At 40.3% G+C, this 26,734-nt stretch overlaps 1 protein-coding gene across 4 annotated transcripts in view; it reads left to right on the plus strand.

Annotated features, from left to right (window-relative positions):
• RASGRF2 (Ras protein specific guanine nucleotide releasing factor 2) overlaps window positions 1-26,734 on the plus strand; it is a 236,885-nt gene that overhangs the window by 170,461 nt on the left and 39,690 nt on the right. For 2 of the 4 annotated variants that reach the window (XM_027039115.2, XM_027039104.2), the window contains exons 18-19: window positions 724-768; window positions 22,615-22,721. In XM_027039115.2, the coding sequence (XP_026894916.1) occupies window positions 724-768; window positions 22,615-22,721 (152 nt within the window). The remainder of the gene's footprint in view (window positions 1-723; window positions 769-22,614; window positions 22,722-26,734) is intronic. The other 2 variants (XM_027039121.2, XM_027039110.2) reach the window with 1 other exon arrangement.

Consider the following 26,734-nt stretch of genomic DNA (forward strand, 5'->3'; position numbering starts at 1 on the left):
TCTTATCATGCAGTTACCCTATTCTCCCTGAGCACCAGATTCTCCCTCTATTCGTCATAGCCATCAGCATGCCAACCAGTCTTCAATTCACCCATTTTATCTACTGCTCCATTTTGCTGCCTGTTTGCAAAGCAAAATGTCTTAAAAGAGTTATCCACACTTAATGTCTCCAGTTCATCACCTCCTTTTTTTCCTCTTTTCAGATTTTTACTTTGCCAATCCTGAAATGACTTGTATCTAGATCACCAATGACCTACATCTTGCCAAAGCCAAAGCCCTCATCGTAGTCAACCTCTTGCCAGCATTTGACGGAGATGATCACTTCCTCCTTGTTGAAACGCTTCTCTTCTTTGCCTCCCAGAGTCCACATATACCTGATTTTCCTTTGACTTTGCTCTCCTCCCCCTTTTGGTCTCCTTCTCTGGCTCCTCTTCTGCCAAATCTCTACTGGTTGTGGGGCCACAGGGCTCTTTCTGACCTTTTCCCCTGACTAAATACTGTCCACGTAAGTAAGCTCATCCAGTGGCAGGATTTTAAGTCCAATTTAAATGTTTAATACTGTCTGATTTACATTTCCAGTCTGAACATTTCTACTTGAGTTTCAGGCTGTTAATGTATAATAGCCCCATTGATTCTGCCACTTAGATATCTATAAGAGACATCTTTCAATTTAAAACTAAAGTCTTGATTTTCTTCCTCAAACCTATCCCTTTCCCATTTCAGGAAATGGCATCATTATCTACCCAGCTGCGGAGGCCCCAAACAGCGGTACTATTCTTGATTCCTCATTTTCCCTGAGACTTTGTATTAATTTCAATCCACACTTCACAAGGCAGCCAGAGTAACTTGTCCAACATGTAAATCAGATTATTATTCCTGTCAGACACCCCCTGGTGGCTTCCCAGTACCAGAGAACAAAATCCAGCTCTTTAACTTGGCTTAAGAGGTGCCTGGTAATCTTGTCTGCTCTCCACCTTCATCACCCTCCCCCTGGCCCTCATGTTCACCAGGCTGCAACCACATGGAATGCTTTCTGTCCCTCTAGGCATGCTGAGCTTCTAGGTCTTTCCATTTGCTGTTCTACTTGAAACACCGTTCGCCCAGGATTTCATGCAACCTTTTCGCTGTTCCTTTTCGCTGTTCAAATCCTAACTCATGAGTCCCCTCCATAGAAAGGGCTTCCCAGCCCTCCTAGCAGATATGCTGTCTCTCTCATAAGCCTCATTATGCTCCACATAGCTCTTCTTTTCAATACCTGATTTACCTTATTTATTTGGTCATAGATGTACTATGAGCCCTCCAATAGATCATAGGTTCTGTGAGCAGCCATTTGATTCTCTGTGTCCACTGCTATATCCCAGCTCCTAAAAAGAGACTGCCACAAGATGCTCAATAAATATTTTGGGTCTGACTAAAATGGACTACCTTTTGTGTTTTGTGGCTTCTACCCTCCCTCACAAGGTGTGTTTCATTTTCGAATAGTAAAATCCACCATTTTTATGCGTTAAAATTTTATACATTTATGCATATAAATTCCTATATGTTAATAGTCACCAACAATCAAGAGGGAGAAGATGGCTTGTTTACACACCTCCTCCCCAACTATCTCTAAAAATTTCTGCTTCGGATTCTTCAGAATATCTCAACTAACTTTGTGGATACCCCTCCCTGTCCCCTACATACATACATGGGTACATGCTCATTCACGACTTTGTACACACTTTATACACACCCTCCCCAGATAAGCCAGCATTCATTCCTCACTCCCATGGAAAAGCACTTCTTGAGTGTGTATAGAATTCTGTAGAAAGAAATATAGAAGGGTTTTTACAATTATTAGTTTAGTTTGTGGGGGAAATTGACTTGATGTAAAGGGTATAAATATTGTTCCACATTAGTGTCCTGTGTCATATCTTAATCCAAAATAGGTAACAAATGCCTATTGGGGAGTTGAAACTAATGTACGGAAATATCATCTTCCCCTCCTTTTTCAGATAGTTAGTTACAAAGTTCCGCAGAAAAGAAAATGATAAGCAAATTTAAAGTTTGTTTCTTTCTCTCTCTCTCTCTCTCTCTCTCTCTCTCTCCCTGTCTCTCTCTTTTGGTATTTTGCATGTTAACCATTTCTAGTGCATTCACTGTATTTTCTTTTTTTATTTTAATTCCAGCACACACAGTATTATATTAGTGTGAGGTACACAATATAGTGATTCAACAATTTTATACCTTCCTCAGTGCTCATCATGATAAGTTTACTTTTGTTTTAAATTTTTTAACATTTTTTCATCTTTGAGAGACAGACAGAGCACAAGTGAGGGAGGGGCAGAGAGAGAGGGAGACACAGAATCTGAAGCAGGCTCCAGGCCTGAGCTGCCAGTACAGAGCCTGACATGGGGCTTGAACCTACGAACTGTGAGATCATGACCTGAGCTGAAGTCAGATGCTCAACAGACTGAGCCACCCAGGCACCCCTATGATAAGAGTACTCTTAATCCCCTTCACCTATTTTACCCATTTCCTCCTCACCTTCTCTCTGGTAACCATCAGTTAGTTCTTTAAGAGTCTGTTTTTTGGTTTATCTCTTTTTTTTCTTTTTTCATTTATTTTGTTTCTTAAATTCCACATATCAGTGAGATCATATGGTATCTGTCTTTCTCTAACTTATTTCACTTAGCATTGTACTCTTTTTTTTTTTTCCTTTCAACGTTTATTTATTTTTGGGACAGAGAGAGACAGAGCATGAACGGGGGAGGGGCAGAGAGAGAGGGAGACACAGAATCGGAAACAGGCTCCAGGCTCTGAGCCATCAGCCCAGAGCCTGACGCGGGGCTCGAACTCTCGGACCATGAGATCGTGACCTGGCTGAAGTTGGACGCTTAACCGACTGCGCCACCCAGGCGCCCCATTAGCATTGTACTCTTGAGATCCATCCATGTTGCTGCAAATGGCAAGATTTCATCCTTTTGATGGCAGAATAATATTCTGTTGTGTATATATATATACTGCATGTTCTTTATCCATTCATCCATTGGTGGACACTGGGCTTCTTCTCTTTTAGTTTTGTTGATTGATTCCTTTGTTGTGCAGAAGATTTTTATTTTGATGTACTCCAAATCATCTATTTGTGCTTTTGTTTCCCTTGCCTCAGGAGATGTATCTAGAAAAATGTTGCTATAGCAAATTAATTATAGAAAAGTTACTGCCTATGTTGTAAGATTTTTATGGTTTCAGGTCTTACATTTAGGTCTTTCATTCATTTTGAGTTTATTTTTTGCATGATGTAAGAATACTTATAGCATGTGGCTGTCCAGTTTTCCCAACACCATTTGTTGAAGAGACTTTTTTTCTCCTTACATATTCTTGCCTCTGTTGTTGAAGATTAATTGACCACATAATTGCGGGTTTATTTCCTGTATTTCTGTTGTGTTGCATTGATCTATGTTTTTGTCCCGGTGCCATACTGTTTTTATTACTACAGCTTTATGGTATATCTTGAAAGTTAAGATTGTGATACCACCAGTTTTGTTCTTTTTCAAAATTCTTTGGCTGTTTCGGGTCTTTAGTGGTTTCATACAAATTTTAGGATTATCTGTTCCAGTTTTGTGAAAAATGCTGTTGGTATTTTGATGGGGACTACATTAAATCTGTAAATGCTTTGGGTGGTATGGACATTTTTTTTTTTAAGTTTACTTAAGTTTATTTGAGAGAGAGAGAGACAGAGAGAGGGTCAGAGAGAGAGGGAGACAGAGAATCCCTAGCAGACTCTGTGCCATCCACACAGAGCCTGTCAGGGAGCTCGATCTCATGAAGCGTGAGATCATGACCTGAGCTGAATCAAGAGTCGGACACTTAACTGACTGAGCCACTCAGGTGCCTGTGGTATGGACATTTTAACATTTGTTCTTTCAATCCATGAGCATAGAGTAGCTTTCCATTTGTTCATCTTCACTTTCTTTCATTGATGTTTTAGTTTACAAAGTGCAAGATCTTTTCACCTCTTAGTTGAGTTTATTCCTAGGTATTTTATTATTTTTGGTGCAATTATAAATGGGATTGTTTTCTTAATTTCTCTTCCTGCTACTTCATTATTAGTGTGTAAAAATGCAATAAATTTCTGTATACTGATTTTGTATACTGTGAACTTACTGAATTCATTTGGCAGTTCTAGTAGTTTTGTGGTGGAGTCTTTAAGGTTTTCTATATACAGTATTCTGTAATTCAAATAGTAAAAGTTTTACTTCTTCTTTACCAATTTGGATGTCTTTTATTTCTTTTTATTATCTGAGTGCTGTGGCTAGGACTTCCAGTACTATGATGAGTACAAGTGGTGAGAGTGGATATCCTTGTCTTGTTCCTGATCTTAGAGGAAAAGCTCTCAGTTTTTCACCATTGATATGATGTTAGTTGTGGGCTTTTCCTATATGGACTTTATTATGTTGAGGTATGTTCTTTCTAAACCTACTTTGTTGAGGGTTTTTTTCATGAATGGATGTTGTACTTTGTCAAATGCTTCTTCTGCATCTATTGAAATGATCACTTGACTTTTATCCTTCTCTTGTTGATGTCATGTATCACACTGATTTGCAAATGTTGAATCACCCTTGCATCCCAGGAATAAATCCCACTTGATTGTGGTGAATAGTTTTTTTTTTTTTAATGTATTGTTGGAATTCGTTAGCTAATATTTTGTTGAAGATTTTTGCATCTATGTTCATCAGAGATATTGTCCTGTGGTTCTCAGTGCCTTTATCTGGTTTTGGTATCAGGGTAATGCTGGCCTCATAGAGTAAGATTTGAAGCTTTTCTTCCTCTTCTATTTTTTTGGAATAGTTTGAGAAGAATAGGTTTTAACTCTTCTTTAAATGTTTGGTAGAATTCCTACGAAGCCATCTGGTCCTGGACTTTTGTTTGTTGCAAGTTTTTTGATTACTGATTTAATTTCATTGCTGGTAATCAGTCCATTCAAGTTTTCTATTTCTTCCTGATTCAGTTTTGGAAAGTTATACGCTTCTAGGAATTTCTAGGTTGTCCAATTTGTTGCCATATAATTTTTCATAATTTCTTATGATCGTTTGTATTTCTGTGGTATTGGTTGTTATCTCTCCTCTTTAATTTCTGATTTGTTTGAGATGTCTCTCTCTTTTTTTTTCTTTGATGAGCCTGTCTATCAATTTTGTTTACTTTGTTGATCTTTTCAAAGAACCAGCTCCTAGTTTCATTGTATTGGTTTTTTTTTTTATTCTATTTCATTTATTTATGCTCCAATTTTTTTTTCCTTCCTCCTGCTAGTTTTGGTGTTTTTTTTTTTTTTCCTTTTTCTATCTCCTTTAAGTGTAAGGTTAGATTGTTTACTTGAGATTTTTCTTGCTTCTTGAGTTAGGCCTGTATTGCTATAAACTTCCCTCTTAGAACAGCTTTTGTGTTCTAAGATGTATGAGCCTGATGATTTTGTGTTTTGATGTATGAGCCTGGGTGGCTCAGTCAGTTGAGTGTCTGACTCTTGATATTGGCTTAGGTCATGATCTCACAGTTGTGGGATCAAGCCCCTTGTCAGGCTCTGTGCTGAACGTGAAGCCTGCTTGGGATTCTCTCTCTGCCCCTCTTCTGCTCATGTGCGCTCCCTCTCACTCTCTTTCTCTCAAAATAAATAAATAAATTTAAAAAATAGAAAAGAACAACTTTTGCAGACCGCCTGGATGGCTAACTCACTTAAGCATCTGACTCTGATTTCACCTCAGGTCATGATCTCATGGTTCATGAGATCAAGTCCACATCAGACTCTGCACTGACAGTGTGGAGCCTGCTTGCATTCTTTCTCTTCCTCTCTCCCCTCCCTCTCAGAATAAATAAATAAACTTTAAAAACTATGTTTAGGGCACCTGGGTGACTCAATTAGTTAAGCATCTGACTTTGGCTTAGGTCATGATCTCACAGCTCGTGGGTTCGAGCCCCACCTTGGACTCTGTGCTGACAGCTCAGAGCCTGGATTCTGATTCAGATTCTATGTCTCCCTCTCTCTATGCCCCTCCCCCACTCATGCTCTGCCTCTCTCTCTCTCAAAAATAAACATTAAAAATATGTTAAAAAAATAAAAACAGATTTTGCTGCATCCCAAAGATTTTGGACCATTGTGTTTTCATTTTCATTTGTCTCTCTGTATTTTTTTTACTTCCTCTTTGATTTCTTGGTTGCCTCTTTCCTGTTTAGTGCCATGTTATTTAACCACTATGTATTTGGTTCTTTCTAGATGTTTTTCTTGTGGTTCATTTCTAATTTCATAGCCTTGTGGTCAGAGAAGATGCAGAGTATGACTTCAGCCTTTTTGAATTTGTTGAGACTTATTTTGTGGCCTACTATGTGATCTTTGCTGGAGAATATTCCATGCGCACTTGAAAAGAGTGTGTATTCTGCTTTTTTAGGATAGAATGTTCTGAATATATCTGTTAGATCCATCTGGTCCTATGTGTCATTCAGAGCTGCTGTTTGTTGATTTTCTATTTGGATGATCTATCTATTGATATAGTGGGGTGTCACCCGCTCTTATTGTATTACTATCAATCACTTCCTTTATGTTTGTTATTAGCTGATTTATGTATTTTGGTGTTTCCATGTTGGCATAAATATTTACAATTGTTATATCTTGCTGGATTTTTTCCTTTTGATTATATAGTGTCATTCTTTGTCTCTTGTTACAGTCTTTGTTTTAAAGTCTGTTTTGTCTGATATAAAAATTGCTACCCTGGCTGTCTTTTCACTTCTATTTCACTGATAAATGCTTTTCCATCCCTTCCCTTTTCATCTACATGTGTCTTTAGGTCTGAAATGAGTCCCTTGTAGGCAGCATATAGATGGATCTTGCCTTTTTATCCATTCTGTCACCCTATGTCTTTTTACTGGGGTGTTTAGTTCATTTACTCTCCCAAGTAATTATTGACAAGTATGTACTTATCGCCATTTTATTACTTGTTTTATAGTTGTTTTTGTAGTTCTTTTCTCTTACTTTCTTATCGTTCTGTCTTCTCTCATGGTTTGCTGGCTTTCTTTAGTTATATACTTGGATTCCTTTCTCTTTATTTTTTGCATGTGTATTACTGGTTTTCGATTTGTGGTTACCATTAGGTTTATATATAGCATCTTATGCATCTAGCAGTCTATATTAAGTTAATGGTCATGTAAGTTTGAACCCATTCTTTACTCTTTTCCCCTCCTCCATGTTTTAGATATATGGTGTCATATTTTACATCCTTTTGTGAATCTTTTGTCTGATTTTTAATAGATATACTAAATTTTACTCTGTGTGCGTCCTACTTTTCTTACTTCTGCTAATGGTTTTTTCTTTTCACTCCAAGAGTCCCCTTTAACATTTCTTGAAGGGCTGGTTTAGTGGTCATGAACTTCCTTAACTTTTGCTTCTCTAGGAAACTCATTATCTCTCCTTCTATTTTGAATGATAGCCTTGCTGAATAGAGTATTCTTGGCTGTAGGTTTTTCCAGTCAGCCCTTTGAGTATTATCATGCCACTTCCTCTTATTTTCTGCTGAGAAATCAGATGATAGCCTTATGGGGTTTCCCTTATATGTAACTATTTACTTTCTTCTTGCTGCCTTAAAATTACCTCTTTATCCCTACTGTTTGCCATTTTAATTACTATGTTTCTTGGTGTGGACATCCTTGGATTGATTTTATTGGGGGCTTATGTGCCTCCTGGATCTGGATTTCTGTTTCCTGGATTTGAGATGTTTTCAGCTGTTATTTCTTCAAATAAATTTTCTGCCCCCTTTTCTCTCTCTCTTCTCCTGGGATTCCTATAATGCAAATGTTATTATGTTTGATGTTGTCTCTGAGTTCCCTATGTCTATTTTAATTTTTTATTATTCTTTTTCCTCTCCAGTTCAGCTTGATTGATTTCCATTATTCTGCCCTCCATGTTGCTGATCTGATCTTCTGTTTCCTCTATTCTACTATTAATTCCCTCTACTGTATTTTTAATTTCAGTTATTCAGTTCTTCATCTATGATTGGTTCTTTTTTATGTTCTGTCTCTTTTTTGAAGGTCTCACTGAGCTCCTCCACTCTCTCAAGTCCAGTGAGTTTCTTTATGACCACTACTTTGAATTCTCTATCAGGTATATTATTTGTCTCCATTTCATTTACCTCTCTTGCTGTGATTTTTCCTATTCTTTCATTTGGGATATATTCCTTTGTCTCCTCATTTTGTTAAACTCTATGTGTCCGTGTCTCTGTGTTAGGAAAGAGAGCCACATCTCTGCTCTTGAAAGTTGTGGTCTTATGAAAAAGAGGTCCTATAGTGCCCTGCAACACAATGTCCCATGTTCACCAGAACCTGCACTTGAGGGGTGTCTCCTATGTGTGTTTCATGCGCCCTACTATTGTGGCTGAGCCACATTTGCCTTCAGTCCAACTGACTGCAATGGCTCTCTTTGCCTGTTTTGGGCAGAATAGTCTCTTGTGTTGTTACTGAGCCAATCTGGGGCCATTTTGGGCTTGAGTTGAGTCAGAATAGGCATTTGCCAGAGCTACAGTAGCACTGAACTGTGGTGTGCCTTCCCTGTGTTGTCCCCTGAGAAGCTTTTGATGGTGAGCAGGGCCTACAGTCAGTCCAGATGTCTTCCCCTAGCCCCCCTGCTGGGACCATGGTTGGACTGGTGGCTGTGGTTATATTCCCCTCTTTCTAGGGCAGGAGTCACTTGAGAGCAGTGCTGGCCCTTGTTGGGGCTGCTTGTACATTGCCAGGTTTGTGGCACCGCTTTGGATGGGCTCTGGCCAAGAGTGTACTGGGGTGGGTGTGGGGAGGGGCAGGTCTGTAGAACACAGGGGCAGGGCATGTGGTGTTAACAAGATTTGCACTTGGGAATGCAAGCTGGTGCAGCCACTCTGGAAAGCAGTATGGAGGTTCCTCAAAAAATTAAAAATAGAACTACCCTACGACCCAGCAATTGCACTACTAGGCATTTATCCAAGGGATACAGGTGTGCTGTTTCAAAGGGACACATGCACCCCCATGTTTATAGCAGCACTATCAACAATAGCCAAAGTATGGAAAGAGCCCGAATGTCCCTCGATGGATGAATGGATAAAGAAAATGTGGTATATATATATAATGGAGTGTTACTCGGCAATCAAAAAGAATGAAATCTTGCCATTTGCAACTACGTGGATGGAACTGGAGGGTTTTATGCTAAGTGAAATTAGTCAGAGAAAGACAAAAGTCCTATGACTTCACTCATATGAGGACTTTAAGAGACAAAACAGATGAACATAAGGGAAGGGAAACAAAAATAATATGAAAACAGGGAGGGGGACAAAACAGAAGAGACTCACAAATTTGCAGAACAAACTGAGGGTTATAGGAGGGGTTGTGGGAGGAAGGATGGGCTAAATGGATAAGGTGCACTAAGGAATCTACTCCCGAAATCATTCTCGCACTATAGGCTAACTAATTTGGATGTAAATTTAAAACAATAAAAAATAAAATTAAAAAAAATCAATATGGAAAAAAAAAAGATTTGTGCTGGTCTGCTCTGTGAGGAGACCTAGTACTGAGGGGGCATGTCCACAGGAGAACACAGGCAGCAGGGCCTACTTTTAGCAACTTAGGTGTAGGGAGTGTTGGTGTTGCATTGGTTCCCACAGGTGTCCATGTGTCTAGGCTGTGGGGCAGTGGAGGGAATGGCATCCATCAGCTCCTTTGTCCCTGGAGAAGTCTCCCAAGGATCTCTGCCCCTCCAGCATGGGCTTTGATATGAGTAAAGAAATTTCCCTTCTGTTTACCCCAGGCATTTTTCAAACTGCTACTTCTATGCTTTGTGTCCGAGGGGCTGCTTGTTGTGCTGTCTCTTTAAGGGCATGGACTCTGTTTCCTGCTGCCTTCTAGCTCTCCCAGAGTTGAGCCCACTGATTTTTAAAGTTCCAGGTGTTAAGCCCCACTGGTTGCAAGAACTCATGAAATTATGCCCCTCTGGCTTTCAAAGCCAAATGTCATGCGTATTTGTCTTCGCCATGCAGGTTCCCCATGGCAGGGGTGGCTGGTGTGAGTGTCTTGTTTCTTTCCCCTCTCCACACCCACAGTATCCCTCCCTCCGTGGACAGTCCATGGGTTTGTTTAACTTCTGACTGAGTCTCTACCCTTCCTATCCTCTTTGATGTTGCCTCTTCTATACATTTAGCTGGGGAGAGCATGTTCTGCAAGTCTTTGGGTTGTTTTCTAGGCTATTTGGACTCATGTGGGTGTTATGTAGTTGTATCTGTGGGATGAGGTCAGCTTCGGGTCCTCCTACTCCATCATCTTCCCCAGTAGTCATTGCATTCACTGTATTTTCAAAGGCCTCTTGGGTAATACTGGTTGTATTGTCAAGAAACTCTGACATAAAGTATTCTATCTTAATTTGTGTTTTTTTAAATTGCTCTATTTTAGTTTTCAAACTGATTCAACTTATTATTTCCAGTGAGCCTGTGTTACCTCTCAGTCTGCGGGCTGTTTCTTTCCTTCTTGCCTCTGCAGTAATCTTGAAAATCATTTTGGTTACTTGGTGGCTTCACTTCCCCACTGACTCCTCAAATGCCTTCATTCTGCTTCGGCAGAAGTTACCATCACCCTGTTCACTGGCAGTATGTTCTTTCGCATTCCTGTGCCAGCACAGAAGCTGGTGACAGCAGCAGTGGGAGGGCTGCAGGTTACACAGCAATAAACAGGAGCACCTTGCATTCCTTGGGACCAGGCACTCAGGTAGCGTGTTTTAGTGGGAAGAACCTGGGTTTTAGAACTGGATCATCTGGCCAAAAGTTCTGTCTCTACTTTTACTATCTGTGACCTTAGGTAGCTGTTGGGCTTTCCTCATCTGTAAGGCTGCTGGACCTTTTCCTCATCTGTAAAAGCAAGGGATATGTTTTCTGGAATTGTGAGAACAGATATAATATACAAACATTCTCATAAGTTTTATTGTAAGTTCAGGATGTAATCATTCCTCTATGAATCTCGACAGCACACATTTTTAAAAATCCATAAAAACAATTCAGCTGACAGTTTTAGTTACTAATTTCCTTGAAAAATGAAAGCAAATGTAAGATATTGATTTTGCCATTCTTCATGTATTTTTTATCACAGACAGTAATAAACCTGCTGAGCTTCTCTTCCCCAGTCTAGAAAAAATATGGTTTTTTTTTCATTGTAATAGTTAATTGCACTCAGAGAAAATCTCAGGTTAATGTGAGTAAGGAGAAGAACTTAAAAACGGAAAGATAAGAACACACTTAAGAATAGGTAAAAGACAAAAAACAGAAACCACTATGCAGCATTTGTTCGTTGTCTCATGCATGTCTTGCCAATAGAACCTTTGAGAAACTGCCCTTTCACACTCCTGGCTATGTACTTTGAGTGGGAGCTTACATCCCTGCCATACACACACACACACATACATATACACACACACACACCTGCACATCTCCCAGTCATCCCAGCCCTCTATCCTTCATCACCACAGTGATGAGTTCGAGGAAGGCATAGATCCACTTTGGGCCAGTGAAAATACAAGGATTTGTTTGGGGCTTCTGGGATAGAAATTTCTCTCTCTCTTCAGTGAAAGTTACTAGAAAGCACGCCCTCTCATTCCCTGGATGGTGTGATATGAGGTTGTAAGACTGGCAGGACCTTACCCATGTTTGCTACTTGCAAATGAAAAGGGAATGTAAGGCACTGAAGAGAAATAGACAGGGGCCAGGCTGACATCATGTGTCCCTGAACTAAATGAATCTAGAACTATCTCCAGATATAAACAATAATTACTTTTTTAATCTAGGCAACTTCAGTTCAGGTGTTCTGTCCCTTTTGTAAACAAAAGATTGCTAACTAATATTCCATTAAAATGGAAGCAGCTGAACATACAAATAGATTACTACGCCATCTGTCCTACTCTATACAGACTAAAGTTTAATTTCTGTAATCATAGCTATTTTTCTAGATAATCTCTCAAGAGTGAAACTGTCAGTTCATAGACTCAGTAAACACTGTTAGCATGATGTTCAGCGTAGTGTGTGTGCAAATCCCCTACTTGTCTGCATTTACCTCTTTTTTTCAGTATACTAGCTAAGTGATTTTGAGCAAGTAACTAATCCTCTTCATGTCTAGGAAAATATTTTACATTTGGTTCAGTATGCCATGGGGAGACATTAGAAGTACTTGTGCTGGAACAGTAACAAGTGAAAGTGATATTTAAGCTGATTTTTGAAGAGAAAGGCAACTTGCTTATTTGCAGGGTTTCAATTTAGATATTTTGGTGTTTTACTTGTTTTGAGGCTGTCTTCCCCATTTACAGAACAAACTCCTTGAGATCAGGGACCACATCTCTTGTTCACTGACCACCTGCCCGATATCTGGAACACAGTAGATGCTCTGTAGCTATTGATTAATTGATTTAGAGATGGAGGAAGAATAGAAAGACAGAATGAAAGAAGGAGGAATGTCTAGGAGATAGTAACTATTACACATGTGTAAAGAATCTAGATTTAGGATTGTGGCAGAAGAGTGGAGTTACAGGGATAAATTTGACAGATGCTGTCAAAAAGTTAACAGTATTTGTTGACCGAATGGGAAAAGCAAAAGAGAGACAGAGAAGAGTGAGGTTTCCCACCTGAGAAGCTGAACCCATGGTGATCTCATTAACTCAACGGGAAAGTTAACATGGGGAGGAGCTTGAGAGCAAGAAACATACATTTAATTCTTGGATGTAGTTCTTATGAGGGTAGAATGTGTGATTACTGTGGGAATATTTCATAAGGAGCTTGAAAGGAAGGATTTGGGGGACATGTTGGACCTGGGACACAGAAAAACCATGAAATAGAGTTATGTCCATGAGGGAGTGAGAACTGAATGGAGTCAGCTGGAGAACAGACCGAGAACTGAGAATGAGATAGTGGTAGACAAACTGGAGAACTGGGCATGGAGTGGGGAGAGTATTTCATGACAGAAGCAAAAGGGGGACAGGAAGAGAAGAAATATCCTCTGCTTGTTCCTTCAGACATGGTTCAGATAAAGAACACAGTCATCCAGGATTTCTAGACAATTCCTGCAGATAGTTTAAACATAGTCTAATAATCAGATTGTCTAGATCAGTCACTTTCAGACTTTTTTATTGCAACCTATTCTAAGAAATACATTTTGCGTTTTGACTCGGGACACACACACACACACACACACACACACACACACATGCACACAACTGATAAAAAGTTTCCCTCAAGAATACTCATTCTCCCTGTGCACAATCTCTTCAGTTAGTTTTCATCTGTTTCACTTTTTTTAATGCTAGTAACAGCCCACCAAACTGATTTCACTCCCCATTAATAAGTCATGACCAGAAGTTTAAAAAGCAGTAGTCTATATAATGGTCACCTAGGAAAGAAACAATGAATTTGGGGAAAGAACACATTTTGAGAACATTTTACTTCTCATTAGATAAAGGTTTTTGTTTACTATCCATTACAATATGAAACATATATTTCTATGATGGGGCCATTCTGTCAGCACTCCTCAAAATTTAAAAGAAAGAACAGGAATGTGCTTACTTTGCTAGCGTCTTCTGTTAGAGTTTTAAGTGTTGGTTTACCACCTTGCAAGAAAAACTTAAAGTCTAAACTTTGGACCTAATGAGTTGCAATTAAAAGCACTCTGGGTTTGGAAACGGACAGACCTGGGCTCAAATTCTGATTCTGCTGCTTAATAACTATGACCTTTGCCAAGTTTCCCAACCTCTTGTATGTTCTGTTTCTTTATCCCCGAATGAGGATAACATTTACCCCATTTGGTTGCTGTTGTTATTGAAGAAGCCACATTATTCATGGTACTTTACCTAGTACTTGGGGGCACGCATTAAATGGTAATTATTATTATTGTCTTTGGTTGTGAAGGTTAAATTATAGGCCACTTGTAAAGCTCCTAGTACAGTACCTGGCACAAAGCAGCAATACGGTTATAATCCAAGAGCACAGAAATGTACAAACCAATTATATGACATGCTTTTGAGAATATTTGCTGGAGGGGCACCTGGGTGGCACAGATGGTTAAGCGTCCTACTCTTGATCTCGGTTCAGGTCATGATTTCACAGTTCCTGAGTTCAAGCCCCGCGTTGGGCTCTGCACTGATGGTGCAGAGCCTGCTTGGGATTCTGTCTCTCCTTCTCTCTGACCCACTCCCGCTTGTGTGCTCGCTTTGTCTCTCTCTCTCTCAAGATAAATAAATAAACTTAAAAAATATTGAAAAGAATGATATTTGCTGGGTAAGGCAAAGCACATTGATAACATTGATGTTATTGGGGAGATTGAGTCCCATTTGTTTAAAGTGAAAAAAGATGCATCACTGATACGCTTTTCTTAATTCCCTCACTAATGTAACCATTAAAGTGATTAGAGTGCGTTTATTCAACAAGTCTAAATATATTAAGACCTACAATGTCAGGTCCTGGAGATAAAAACCCAACAAGAAACAGTTCCTAGATATATGATGAAGTAACCAATAGTGTTTACTTTTTCTCCCAGGCAGCCCTCCACCATGGACCACTGATAGCAATATTATTTCTGTGCCTTTTGGCTCTTTCTGATTCTACTCTGGCTTGCTTCACTAATTCAGAAGGATGGCTTAAAGATGCTTCGTTGGAATTAATAAGAGCTCTGTGGTCCAGTTCTTGGTGATCTACTTTTGATGTTAAAATACTTCACCATGCTCAAGAATTCTTTTTCTTTTATAGTGTGTCCTCAGTAGCCTCAGGGTAGCTCTAACTGGCCTAGCTCATCATCAACCTATGTGTAATCTCACCATTATTTTACTTGCCTCTTACAAAGTAGGCAGTGAAGTTGGCTGAGTATCATATCATTTGAAGAATAAAATGAAACTGTCCTTTTTCCCCCTATTTTCAATGTCCTTGCCTCCCTCCCCTCTACTTTATTGTATGTTCTGCTTGTGATGGATTTCGAATACATGATCATCACGGTAATATGGTGAAAGCATGCCCTTAGTTCAGATATATAGCACTTGCAGACACTTTCAGTTTCCATAGGGAGTGATGCAATTTTTATTAAGAAAAATAACTTCTGAGTGCAGGTGTGCAAAGCTGAAGGGCCTACAAAGATGCTTGAGATGAAATCCCTTCACCAAGGAGTATATAGTTTAATAAGAGAGGTGTCACATCTACCAGTTGCTATACAGGATGGCATGACTCATGAGGCATCTGGGGGAAGGACCATAAAGTTGAATCTCATTCTGTACAGTGATTCTGCATAGTGATTTGGCTCTTATCACTTTTCCAGATGACTTTTGTTGCCCAAATTAGCCATTCTGACCAGTGCTTACAACTGAAAAAGAATATGCAAAAATTGGAAAGACAGCAATCTTGAGGTGATACTATTCTAGATATGTGTATTGGTAAAAGAAACTCTCCTGGTATGTGTGGTTTCATTGTGCTATCACTCTTGACAATTGAAAGATGTGTAAAGCCCTGCAAAGATATGCTATTTCCTATTGCAAAAAATGCACAAGAACTCCTTGGGGCTAGATCTTTGATTCTAGGACAGAATGGCTTCCACATGGATGTTACCACCACTTAATTGTGTATGTAGTTCATACTTAAATTCAGAAATAAATATTGCCCAAGCAGCTCCCGATTTATATGGTGGCTTGTGATAAGGAGAAAATCTGAAGAGTTTTGGAAGATTGTTGTTCCGATCACATAGCTTCAAAGTCTGTGAAGATGGGGACACAGGCATATCTGATGACATGAGAACACATTAGAGCCCAGTTAAGGCATTAATTTCAGTTAATGAATAAACAGCAGTCCTTTTATAAAACTTGATCTATCAGGATTTGCTACAGGTATGCCCCTCAGAAAGATGGTTCATGTATCTGGTTTAGGGAATTTCTAAGTTGTTGCTGGCTTAAATAGAAGTAAGAGAGTATTTCTCTAAAAAGTCAATGACCTCAAGCAGTGAAAAAAGTTCTTCAGGAAGTTGATGTTCATCAGATCCTTACCACTTTCACATACACTTACAACTAGCTTTCTGTTATAAGTATTTTGTGAGGAACCACAATGAGATACCGCCTCACACCCATTAGAATGGCTAAAATTAACAACTCAGGATGCAACAGGTGTTGGCGAGGATGTGGAGAAAGGGGAGCCCTTTTGCACTGCTGGTGGGAATGCAGTTGCACTGTTAGCAACTTAACCAGAGGATACAAAATGCTGATTCGAAGGGGCACATGTACCCCAGTGTTTATACCAGTGCTATCAACAGTAGCCAAATTATAGAAAGAGCCCAAGGGTGCCTGGGTGGCTCAGTAGGTTAAGCTTCTGACTCTTGGTTTTGGCTCAGGTCACGATCTTGTGTTTTCATGAGTTTGAGCCCTGCCCTGGGCTCTGTGCTGACAGTGTGAAGGCCTGATTGGGATTCTCTCTCTCTGCCCCTCCCCTGCTCATGCTGTTTCTGTATCTCTCAAAATAAATACAAAAATACAGAATAATATTAAATAAATACAATAAATGCAAAAAATAAATTAAAAAAAAGAAAGAGCCCAAATGTCCATCAACTGATGAATGGAGTAAGAAGATGTGGTACATATATATACAATGGAATACTACTCAGTATGAAAATGAATGAAATTTTCCCATTTGCAACAATGTGGATGGAAGTGGAGGGTATTATGCTAAGCAAAATAAGTCATAGAAAGACAGATACCATATGATTTCACTCATGTGGAATTTCAGAAACTAAACAGATGAACATATGGGAAGGGAAGGAAAAATAAGATAAAAACAGAAAGAGAGGCAAACCATAAGAGATTCTTAAAAATCAGAGAACAAACTGAGGGTTGCTGCAGGTAGAGGGGTGAGGAGGGTGGGGAAAATGGGTGATGGGCATTAAGGAGGGCACTTTTCAGGATGAGCAATGGGTGTCATATGTAAGAGATAAATCACTGGGTTTACTCCTGAAGCCAAGGCTACACTGTGTGTTAAGTAACTTGAATATAAATTTTTTAAAAAAGATTAAAAGAATAAGTGTTTTGTGAGGGACACTGGATCAAGGGGATGGATGGATGAAGCCAGCTATAGGTGAGAACATAATTATAATATTATTTCGCTGAGTGCCCTGTTTTACAAGAAGTATTTAATTTTTTTTAATTAGAGAGAGAGTACATGATTGGGGAAGAGAAGGGGAGGGGGAGAGAGAGAGAGAGAGAGAGAGAGAGAGAGAGAGAGAGAGAGAGAGAGAGAGAGAGAATTGAGAGAGAATCTTAAGCAGGTTCTACACTCAATGCAGAGCCTGATGCAGGGCTTGATCCCACAACCCTGAGGTCATGAGCTGAGCTGAAACCAAGAGTCCGTCGCTCAAAAAATCTGAGCCATGCTGGTGTCACAATTATTTAATTTTTTAAGTTTATTTTTATTTATTTTGAGAGAGAGCAGGGGAGGGGCAGAAGGAGAGAGAGACTGAGACTCCTAAGCAAGCTCTGCATTGTCAGTGCAGAGCCTGACACGGGGTTCCATCCCACAGCTGTGAGATCATGACTTGAGCCAAAACCAAGAGGCGGATGCTTAACCATTTGAGCCACCCAGGTGCCCTAAATTATTTAATTTTTAAAACGACTCTATGTGGTTTCTTCTGCTCATTTTAGAAGTTAGGAAACTGAGACACAAACAGGTTGAGTAATTTGCCCCGGACTTTACTTCTTGTCCATCCTGGACCATATTAGGAATGGCCTGCCCTGTGAAGGCTGTAGTAGAATGTGTGTCTTTGGAGCCTTCCCTCCCTCACTGGTTCTCAGAATTCCTGCAGCACCTGGAAGGGTGGTCCTGCCTGCAGCTGGTCCTTCCATCCTAGTCATCTTTACTACTAGCTGTGGATTGTTCCAGCTGCACCGACTGAATCCGCGTTGTTGAAGATTGCATACGGGAGTACCTGGTTGCTTTCCAAGAGACTGTTGAGTACTGCAAGTGGCAGCAGGTAATGAGCTCTGAGCAGCGGAGACAATGGGAACGTACCTAGCTGTGATCTCCATAGAAAAGATAAATAACATGGTTATTAGAAGGAGTTATGAAGAACATCCAAGCAGTATAATCAAATCCTAACCTAACTGATGATACAGGTTGAGATTTGAATTTATGGAAATATTGGAAATTTGATAAAGAAAATCCCTTAAGTGGCCTTTTAGTGTATGACACTAAATAACTTGGAGAGCAGAAGAATGTTCCTTGCCTTTCTTGTCTATCTTCAACATAGACTACCCTGTCCACCCACACCTGACACAGACGCAAAGAGACCAGTAGGGATAGACGTTTTTTCCAAAATACATTAAGGTAGTAGCAACTCTGTTAAAATGGCTTGTCTTTCTTAACATTTCACCTTGATTTTTATCTTTGTGTCCGCCCTTGCTCTTATCTTTCACCCATTCTTTTCTCATGTCACTGATTGACCATCCTTATACCTATATATGCAGGTGAGGGACTCTGCCTCATCACCCTTTTTCAGTGTTTAAAGAACTTTTGACTTTCATCCTCCAGCATGAGTGCCCAGCTCTCACTCCAGTTGAATTCTCTGTTTTAGTTACTTAGAGCCTTCTCATCAACTTTCCTCATTCCCCATACCATTTCCTATCCTTTTCATCTGACTTTTCTTTACAAATAACAAATATATCCTCAGCAGTTGCTTCAAAGTTATCTTTGTCTTAGAGGTCCATCATTTTTCATTATTTCTGGTGTGGTTTTCATCGCATTTATCCTGCTTTGGGATTCATTGCAATTCCTGAACCTAAGGATTCATGTCTTCCAACAAGTCGGAAAAATTCTTTTCCTGTATTATCCTTCTGATTTTTTGCTGGAACTTCTAATTCTTTCCTCCATGTCTTTTAACAACTCTTTTCCGTTTTCTCTCTTTAACTCTTTGTACTGCATTTGAATAATTTTCTGAGACCTGTTTTTAAATCTTTTTCCAATTTATTCTTTGCTTATTTAGTGGGGTCTGTCTAATCAGTGTTTTTCTATCCTTTGAGTTTTCAATTTCAACTCATCTATTTTTCAACAATAATTAAAAGAATAATTCTATTAACTTTAAGTTTTATGTGGTTCTTGTAAAATCTGACTTAAAATTTTTTTTTCTGACTTTAAAATTTTTTATTCTTTTATCATGTTTTCAGTTCCTACTTTTGTTTTTTTTAATATTTATTTATTTTTGAGAGAGAGAGAGAGGGAAAGAGAGAATGAGCGGGGGAGGGGCAGAGAGAGAGGGAGACACAGAATCTGAAGCAGGCTTCAGGCTCTGAGCTGTCCACACAGAGCCCAACACGGGGCTCAAACTCATGAACTATGAGATCATGACCTGAGCCGAAGTCAGTCGCTCAAATGACTGAGCCACCCAGGTGCCCCTCAGTTCCTACTTGTGTATCTTTAGTCTTTGTAATTTAATTTTAGGATGTTTAAACTGGATCTGTGTAATAGTTCTGGTACCTGGAATTCTTGGTAGTGGTGGATGGGTAGGGTGGGAGTTCCTCATCCATGTGCCTACTGATCCTTGTTCGTGGTAGATGGTTTGAGTGTTTTGTAATTTTGGACTGTGAGTTTTTCTTCAGGGATTTGGTTAGTGGTGATCCATTACAGGCTGAGCTTGAGTTTCTGTCCCTCCAGAAAAGTTGTGTGTATACTTTTGTCAAGGGTCCCAGGATTAGCACTAGCCTGGGCCACTTTTTAATTTCTCATTTAGAGGGACAGACCACCCAATGGTGGCTGAATCTGAGCTTCATATCTCCGTGAAGTGGGCCTGTGGCTATCAGTTCTCAGGGAGGCTTTTTTTTCCACACCCCCACTGAGATCCAGGCTGAGGCAGGTAAGTTTCTTAACTGTCTCCTTGTGTACTTGGAGCACTTTTCCCCATAGTCCACTCGTTCACAGAGGGGCTGGTCTTTGGGGAGTTCCAGCTTCATGTGGGGTCTCAGTTCCCATTCTCTCACCCATACTTCATGAAGGCCCTGAGGCTTCTCCTGAACCACATGGGATTTACAGTCCAAATCCTGTGTTACCAAGATTGGTAAACTGTTTTCGTCTTAGGGAAGCTAGCATCAGTTCAGAGGCTTGGTTCTTGATCTTGGTTTTTTAGATCTCTGTGTGTTTGACTCTAGAAAATTCCTTATTAATAACTCAGCTATGCATTTTAAAAGATATTTGTTATATTTTACCCAGAATTTATAAGCTTTTAATAGCAAACAATTTTTTTTAAATATATCTTTTCTGCCAAGAGCACATCATCATGATCATCCTCTGACAGTGTCTGCTGTAGGGTTGAAAATGCCTGTCTACATCCAAAGAGCAGTATCAAAAAGGGGCCTCTGCCCTTGAGAAGTTCATACATTTTTTTAGTCTAATACATTTGTAAGCTCTGAGGACTATTCATTTAGTTTTTCACTCACTATTCTTTATATGCAAATCATATTCAATAAATACTGAGTAAGTCCTCACTATCCAGGCTTTCATTCATTTATTCAGCAAATACACATTGTGTACAGCATGGCTATGTGCCAGATATGTGCTCGTCATGCTCAGCAAAAATACACCCGATCCCTGACTTCATGGAAGACACCAGTATTGATAGATAAACTCATAAATAAATGTAAAATTGCAACTGTAACAAGTGCCAGAAAGTAAACGTGCTTGGTGCCGTGGGATGTGTAATGTTGATTTGTTCAGCTCAGGCCAGGACAGGCTTAATTGGGGAAGTGAAATAAACAAGAGTAGCTTTCACTGAGTACAAAGGAGAGCAATAATTGTGACAGATCCAGAGCAGTATGTGCAAAGCACGTGAAGATGAAGGACTAAAAGAAGGGTGGTGAGAAAGAAAGGGAAAAGTGAGAAAATATGGTTCCAGAAAAGGCTGAGAGGGAGCTAGGAGTCAAATCACAGAAAACCTGGTGGGCTATGTTAACTTTTTCTACTTATCATAGGAGCCATGGAAATGCTTTAAAACAGGGGGGTGACCCATCTAATTTGGCCTTTGAGAAGATCTTTCTGACCTTAGACAAGAGAACAGATTTGAGGAAGCAAGAATGACAAAGGAGATCAGTTGTCAGTAGACCATTGTCAGTAGACCATTGTCAGTAGACCAGATTGAGAGTTGCTTGGTGCTGAACTTCAATTTTGACTTTGTAGGAAAGAAGATGTGGAAAGATTTGAGATTTACTTAGCAGGTAAAATTACCAGGAAGAAACAAAGAGATGGGCCAGGAACGATTACAGAGTTTTTGGTGTATACATCTGGATGGCTGTTGATGTTCCTTTAATGGAGTAGGGAACACTAGATAAGGACAAGGTTTGTTGGAAAGGCCATGGCTTTTTCTTTTATACCTACTGGGTCTGAGGTTTTTGAAACATCTAAGGGAAAAATATCAAGAAGCAGTTGGATAAATTGATCCAGAGATGAGAGAAGAGATCTGGGGATATAAATACTTGAGTGATTTGCTTATTGGTGTTCATCAGGTGAGCCTTCCAACGGAGAGATGATGGATATCCCTTGGATATAGAGACGTGTATGTTACTGGCGACCTTAACAGGAGCTGTTTTGGTGGTCATATGGGGTGAGAGGCTTGGAGGGGGATGTAGAGAATGTAGAAGAGGAGGAAATGGAATGAGTAAGTTAGACAACTTTCAAGAAGTTTGCCAGCGAAGTTTTATAAGGCTTTCATCCATTTTTAAAGGAAACATGTCAGTTAATTATGATTGGAAGGCAAAATCTTTTAAAACATAGAGTCAGTAGGAAAAAATTTAAATGATTTCTTGATAGTGAGAAGGTGGCCAAGACAGGAACATAGGCTGGCACAAAGGGGAACCAAAGACATTCAACCAACATTGGATTATAGTAACAGCTGATATTTATTGACCTTCCACTATTGTTTCAGGTGCCATTCTAAATGTTTAACATGTATTAACTAACTTAATCTCCAGAACAACTCTGTCGTGTGGGTACACTTATTAGCCCATGCAGGACATGAGGAAACAGGTCACCAGAGAGGTGCTGTAACTTACCAGGGTAACACAACAGGGATTTGAACTCCCAGTCTGGCTGTGAAGTTCATGTTCTTAACCTCTATGCTGTCGTGCTTCTCAATACATGGGTGCATAATAAGCTATTTGTATCATCTATGAGCTAAGGTGTGGGCTAATTCATCTACAAATACTGAAAACATTATTGGTTATATAATGACTTCTGGGCAAAAGTATAAGTTAATGTTTTCTTAAATGCTTTGTTAAAATTTCCTTGGCTTTATGTTCTAGAACAAGGCAGGCATAAGTGGAAATGTCATTAGATCAGCATTAGTTTTAATCAGTGGCCTTTAATAAGTGTGTGCACATTATTCATTTAATTGCACCTGTAAAGATGTGGTAGCCTCATAACTGCAGTTATAACAGGTAAGTAAGTGGAATCCATAACAGTCTGAAGCTGCTTGTACCTGTCTGCGAAGATGTGCCATTTGTGAGTTTCCACTAACCAATGTCCCCAAATAAGTGACCTTCCCCAGATTCCTGGGGATTGGCTTTAACCACATGTGTGTGTTTATTCTCCTCCTAAGGATTCAACAACACTGAGAGAACATGCGACAAAGAGTTTATTATTCGGAGAACAGCCACCAATCGAGTACTGAATGTCCTCCGTCACTGGGTCTCAAAGCACGCGCAGGTAATTTAATGGCATCATTCATTACTTTCAAGGATTTTTCTAAACCAACTTTTTAAATTGTTACATATGTAAACTGCTTTCTGAGTCTTTGGAGTTAGGGTCTGAAACGTTGGAATTAGAGCCAAAGGAAAGAAATAGGAGGATATACACACAGATCAAAGCGAACACATGCAGATTTGCCAAACGCACACTGTCTCAGATCTGGCGTGACACAGGAGGCGAAGCAGGGCTCTACGCTTTCCTCATCTTTTCAGGCCACAGCACCCACCTGTGGGCACTCGAGCCACTGTCCTGTGCCACCCAGGGAGTGCCGTTCATGGGGCCCTCACCGTAGGCTGAGCTGTGCCGCCTGCACCCGGTACCCCTGGAGGTTAAGCATCACTCTGGTGCCACATACTCTGGTATCTGGTCGGGGAGTATTTTCTTGGCCTGATTTAGGAGATATTTTGCCCCACGACTTTGATTTTTTGGGTCCTAGTATTCTGTTTTTAAATTGCATCATGCTGACAGGACACCTACTTGTTATTTGTATGTTTTCATTACACGTTTGTAGAATTGATACCCATTTCGCAATTTCACAAAATAAAGCAAGGGCCTCCTTTGCTTCATTGGCATGAAACACGCGTTGTGCTTCTCTTCCCCACTGCCAAATAATGGGAGCCCTTGCTGGACATGTGCTTGGCTAGTGCCCTGCAAGGAGAATTTTGAAAAGACAAAAGGGGGCCCTGTGTGGCTCAGATCGGAGCACGTTAAACATATAAAATGTGAATAAAATGCTAATGAATAAAGAAAAAGAGAAGAGAGGAGCCCCCACTTCATATATTCCCTGAGGCTGTCCTGGGTCTGCCACATAGCCCTTGGTAATGACAGACCGTGAGATAGGGTCACGAGAGAGCCAGACTCCTGGAATCCCTGTGGTGAGAGAATTCGCTAATTGGGAAAAGTGGGATTTGGGCCTCACCATCAGTTAGCCCATGACAATTCTTAAATGTTAATTGAAATAAAAATGAAGGTAGCACATTCAATATAGCATGTAAAAATTTTACTCAACACATCTTAAATAAATAGAAATGGATCCCATATCGCTCAAATTCTGACAACTGCCCTTAGCCCATTGAAATGTTTAGTCTCTTCCTCATAATCTGAGTGAGCTATTTGTACGTCCCATTTGCCTCATTGCAGATACAGGATAATGAGGTTTCTCCTGTGTCTGACATCCATTCCATTCACTCCTCTCTGGTTTTGGACTTGGGGTCCTGACTTCTGATTCCGTGGGCCGTGGTGGCTTCAGAGATGCAGAGTAGCTTTGGTACACAAGGCTTAGCAGATGCTGCTGGGTTGTCTTCCCTGCTGTGAGTGAAAGCCCAGGTTTACCTGGGTTCAGCTCCCTCCTGTCTGCAAATCTCTCCAAAACCTCTAATCTTGCTTGCCTCTCAGTCTCACCTCCTTTCTGTCAATCCCCAGTGCCCTCTTTTTCTCCTGACCTGAAATGGAAATCCCTCACAATCCACAGAGGACTCTTATAGTAGCTAGAAAAGAGCCACAAAGCAGTTTACAGTATGCTGGGCTTACTTTACTTTGGGTGAAGAGAACTCAGATGGGGGAGATGGGTGTATTGAATCCCTTGCTTGTAATAAAGAGATTTGGAGTAAGGTGTGATCATCTGGCTTGAGAGCTGCATTGTATTTGCATAAATACATATGTACACACAGACAATATTAGATTGAACAGCACCAAGTCACTGGAATGGAAAATGGATTGATGTGAAAGCAAGGGTCTCTTTATTCAGATTGTGTCCTGGGGCCTTTATCTAATCCAAAAAGCACCCTGTTGGCTGTTGTTTGGAGAGTTCAGATACTTCACAGCCTATTTATTACTTAAGATGTGCTTGTATGTGGGAAAGCATTTGTGATCAGTTCCATTTAGGGTGGGCCACACTAGGAATCCCAGCTTTGTAGACCCTCTACACTGGGGGCATATGTGGATGGTACAGATTGCTCAAGTATTCAGTCTTTTGTCCTGACATGATTATTGTATAACATGTGGACCCCGATGTGCCAGAGGAAGTTCTTCCCATCCACTCATTTCTCTTTTCTTACCTTCCCTGAATGTGTGAGTGGGTTTTAAGGATCTGTGGTTGGTTTCCAATTATCCTGCTCTAACTTTAGCATGTGTACATCCTGTATCTTCCTCATTCAAGTGAGTTTTCCATCACTCTCTCTGTGTAAGCACATGACATTGAGGACATTTCTGGAACATCTCTGCTTATCTAATTGCTTTAGAGCTTTATTTTATTTTTTATATTTTTGGCTTCAGTGTCCAGGTTTCTCTTACTCCCTTTACTGATTTTGGCTGACTGGTGCTCATTCAGGCTTCACAGAGGGTAGTTTGAGAAAGACAGGTGGTCCTGGAGGCCACACTGTGTGCCCACCACCTCCTCTCACCTTTGGTAGCATAATCTGAGTCAGTTGAATTCAGAGGAGGTATGGAGGATAATCTAGAGACTTGAGTCTGCTACAGAATATTAGATGTCATGTATTTGTTTCCCATTTCTCACCAAAAGTGACTAATATTAGCAGATACTACCCTGCACTTAATTCAGGAGAAATAGTCACAGAATTATGAGTGTTGGTTCTCCAGAGAAATAAAATTGCCTTCAACTCCTTCCCTGCAATGTGTGCTAGAATGCCATTCTGGAATCTTTTAGCCTTTCCTTTCATAAGTGTTTAGTAAGGCTAGATTGCTTCTTTTTTTTTTTTTTCCTGATTCTAAAAATTTTCCTCTGTTACACATTCTGTGCTACTTTCTCCTCATTTTGTTGTGCTTTTTCACTCACCTGCTGCCTTTCATGTTGAAAGTGAAGCCAGAAGGCCACTCTGGATTTTTCCCACATGCCTTATCTATGGGTTAACAGAAGTAGCAGCACAGGGTCAGGGGTACGTGTATTCTTCTTCCAGCTCTGCCACCGAATCTTGTGGAGGCAGAACTGGTCACTCAGCCTCACTGGGTGTTAGTATCATCATCTTCTTCTTCTTCTTCTTCTTCTTCTTCTTCTTCTTCTTCTTCTTCTTCTTCTTTTTAAGTTTGACATTGTTTATTTGAGAGAGACAGAGACAGTGTGAGTGGATGAGGGGCAGAGAGAGGGAGAGAGAGAGAATCCCAACCAGGCTCTATGCCACCAGCGCAGAGCCCAGTGCAGGGCTTGAATTCAGGAAACCATGAGTCATGACCTGAGCTGAAACCAAGAGTCTGTTGCTTAACCGACTGAGGCACCCCAATATCATCTTCTGAAAATGAGGACAGCCATCCATCTCTTACCTCCCCCAAGGATCTGGTGAGGATTAAAGGTGACGTTGAATGAAGAAGCATGAAAGACATAAAATACACTGTAGGTGGGTGTGACCAAATCCCTTCCAGTTAAGGACAGGAGATGCACATTTCATCCCCCTCCAAGGAACTTGTAGTTCCCTGCAGATAGGGCTGTCTCGTTCATCCTGGCATCTCCCTCCTCAGGGCTCTGTAGCTCTGGGCATGTGGGAGATGCCTAGGAATAGTTGTCAAATCGAGTTTGCATTTTAATGTTGCTGTTGTTCATTCTGTCCAGGAAGGTATTCTTGAGTGTTGAAAATTTTCAAAGTCAGTCAAGACAGAGACTAAGAGATGGGAAATCAGAGAGAAAAACTGAGAGAAAGGAGGCACCTGGGTGGCTCAGTCAGTTGAGCATCTGGCTCTTGGTTTCTGCTTAGGTCATGATCTCACAATTTGGGTTTGAGCCCCACATCAGGCTCCATGCTGATGGTGCAGACCCTGCTTGGGATTCTCTCTTTCCCTCTCTTTCTGCTTCTTCCCTTCTCCCTGTCTCTCTCTCAAAATAAATAAATAAACTTTTTAAAAAAAGAGAGAAAATCTGAGAAAAAGAGGTGTTTTCATTAAGCGTCCACATGCTTCTCAAACATCTCCTGCTAGGCGGCCTTAACGTGTCATTTGCACAATTCCAAGGTATCTGCAGGTTC

This window comes from Acinonyx jubatus, chromosome A1, assembly GCF_027475565.1.
Source record: "Acinonyx jubatus isolate Ajub_Pintada_27869175 chromosome A1, VMU_Ajub_asm_v1.0, whole genome shotgun sequence".
Taxonomy (NCBI): domain Eukaryota; kingdom Metazoa; phylum Chordata; class Mammalia; order Carnivora; family Felidae; genus Acinonyx; species Acinonyx jubatus.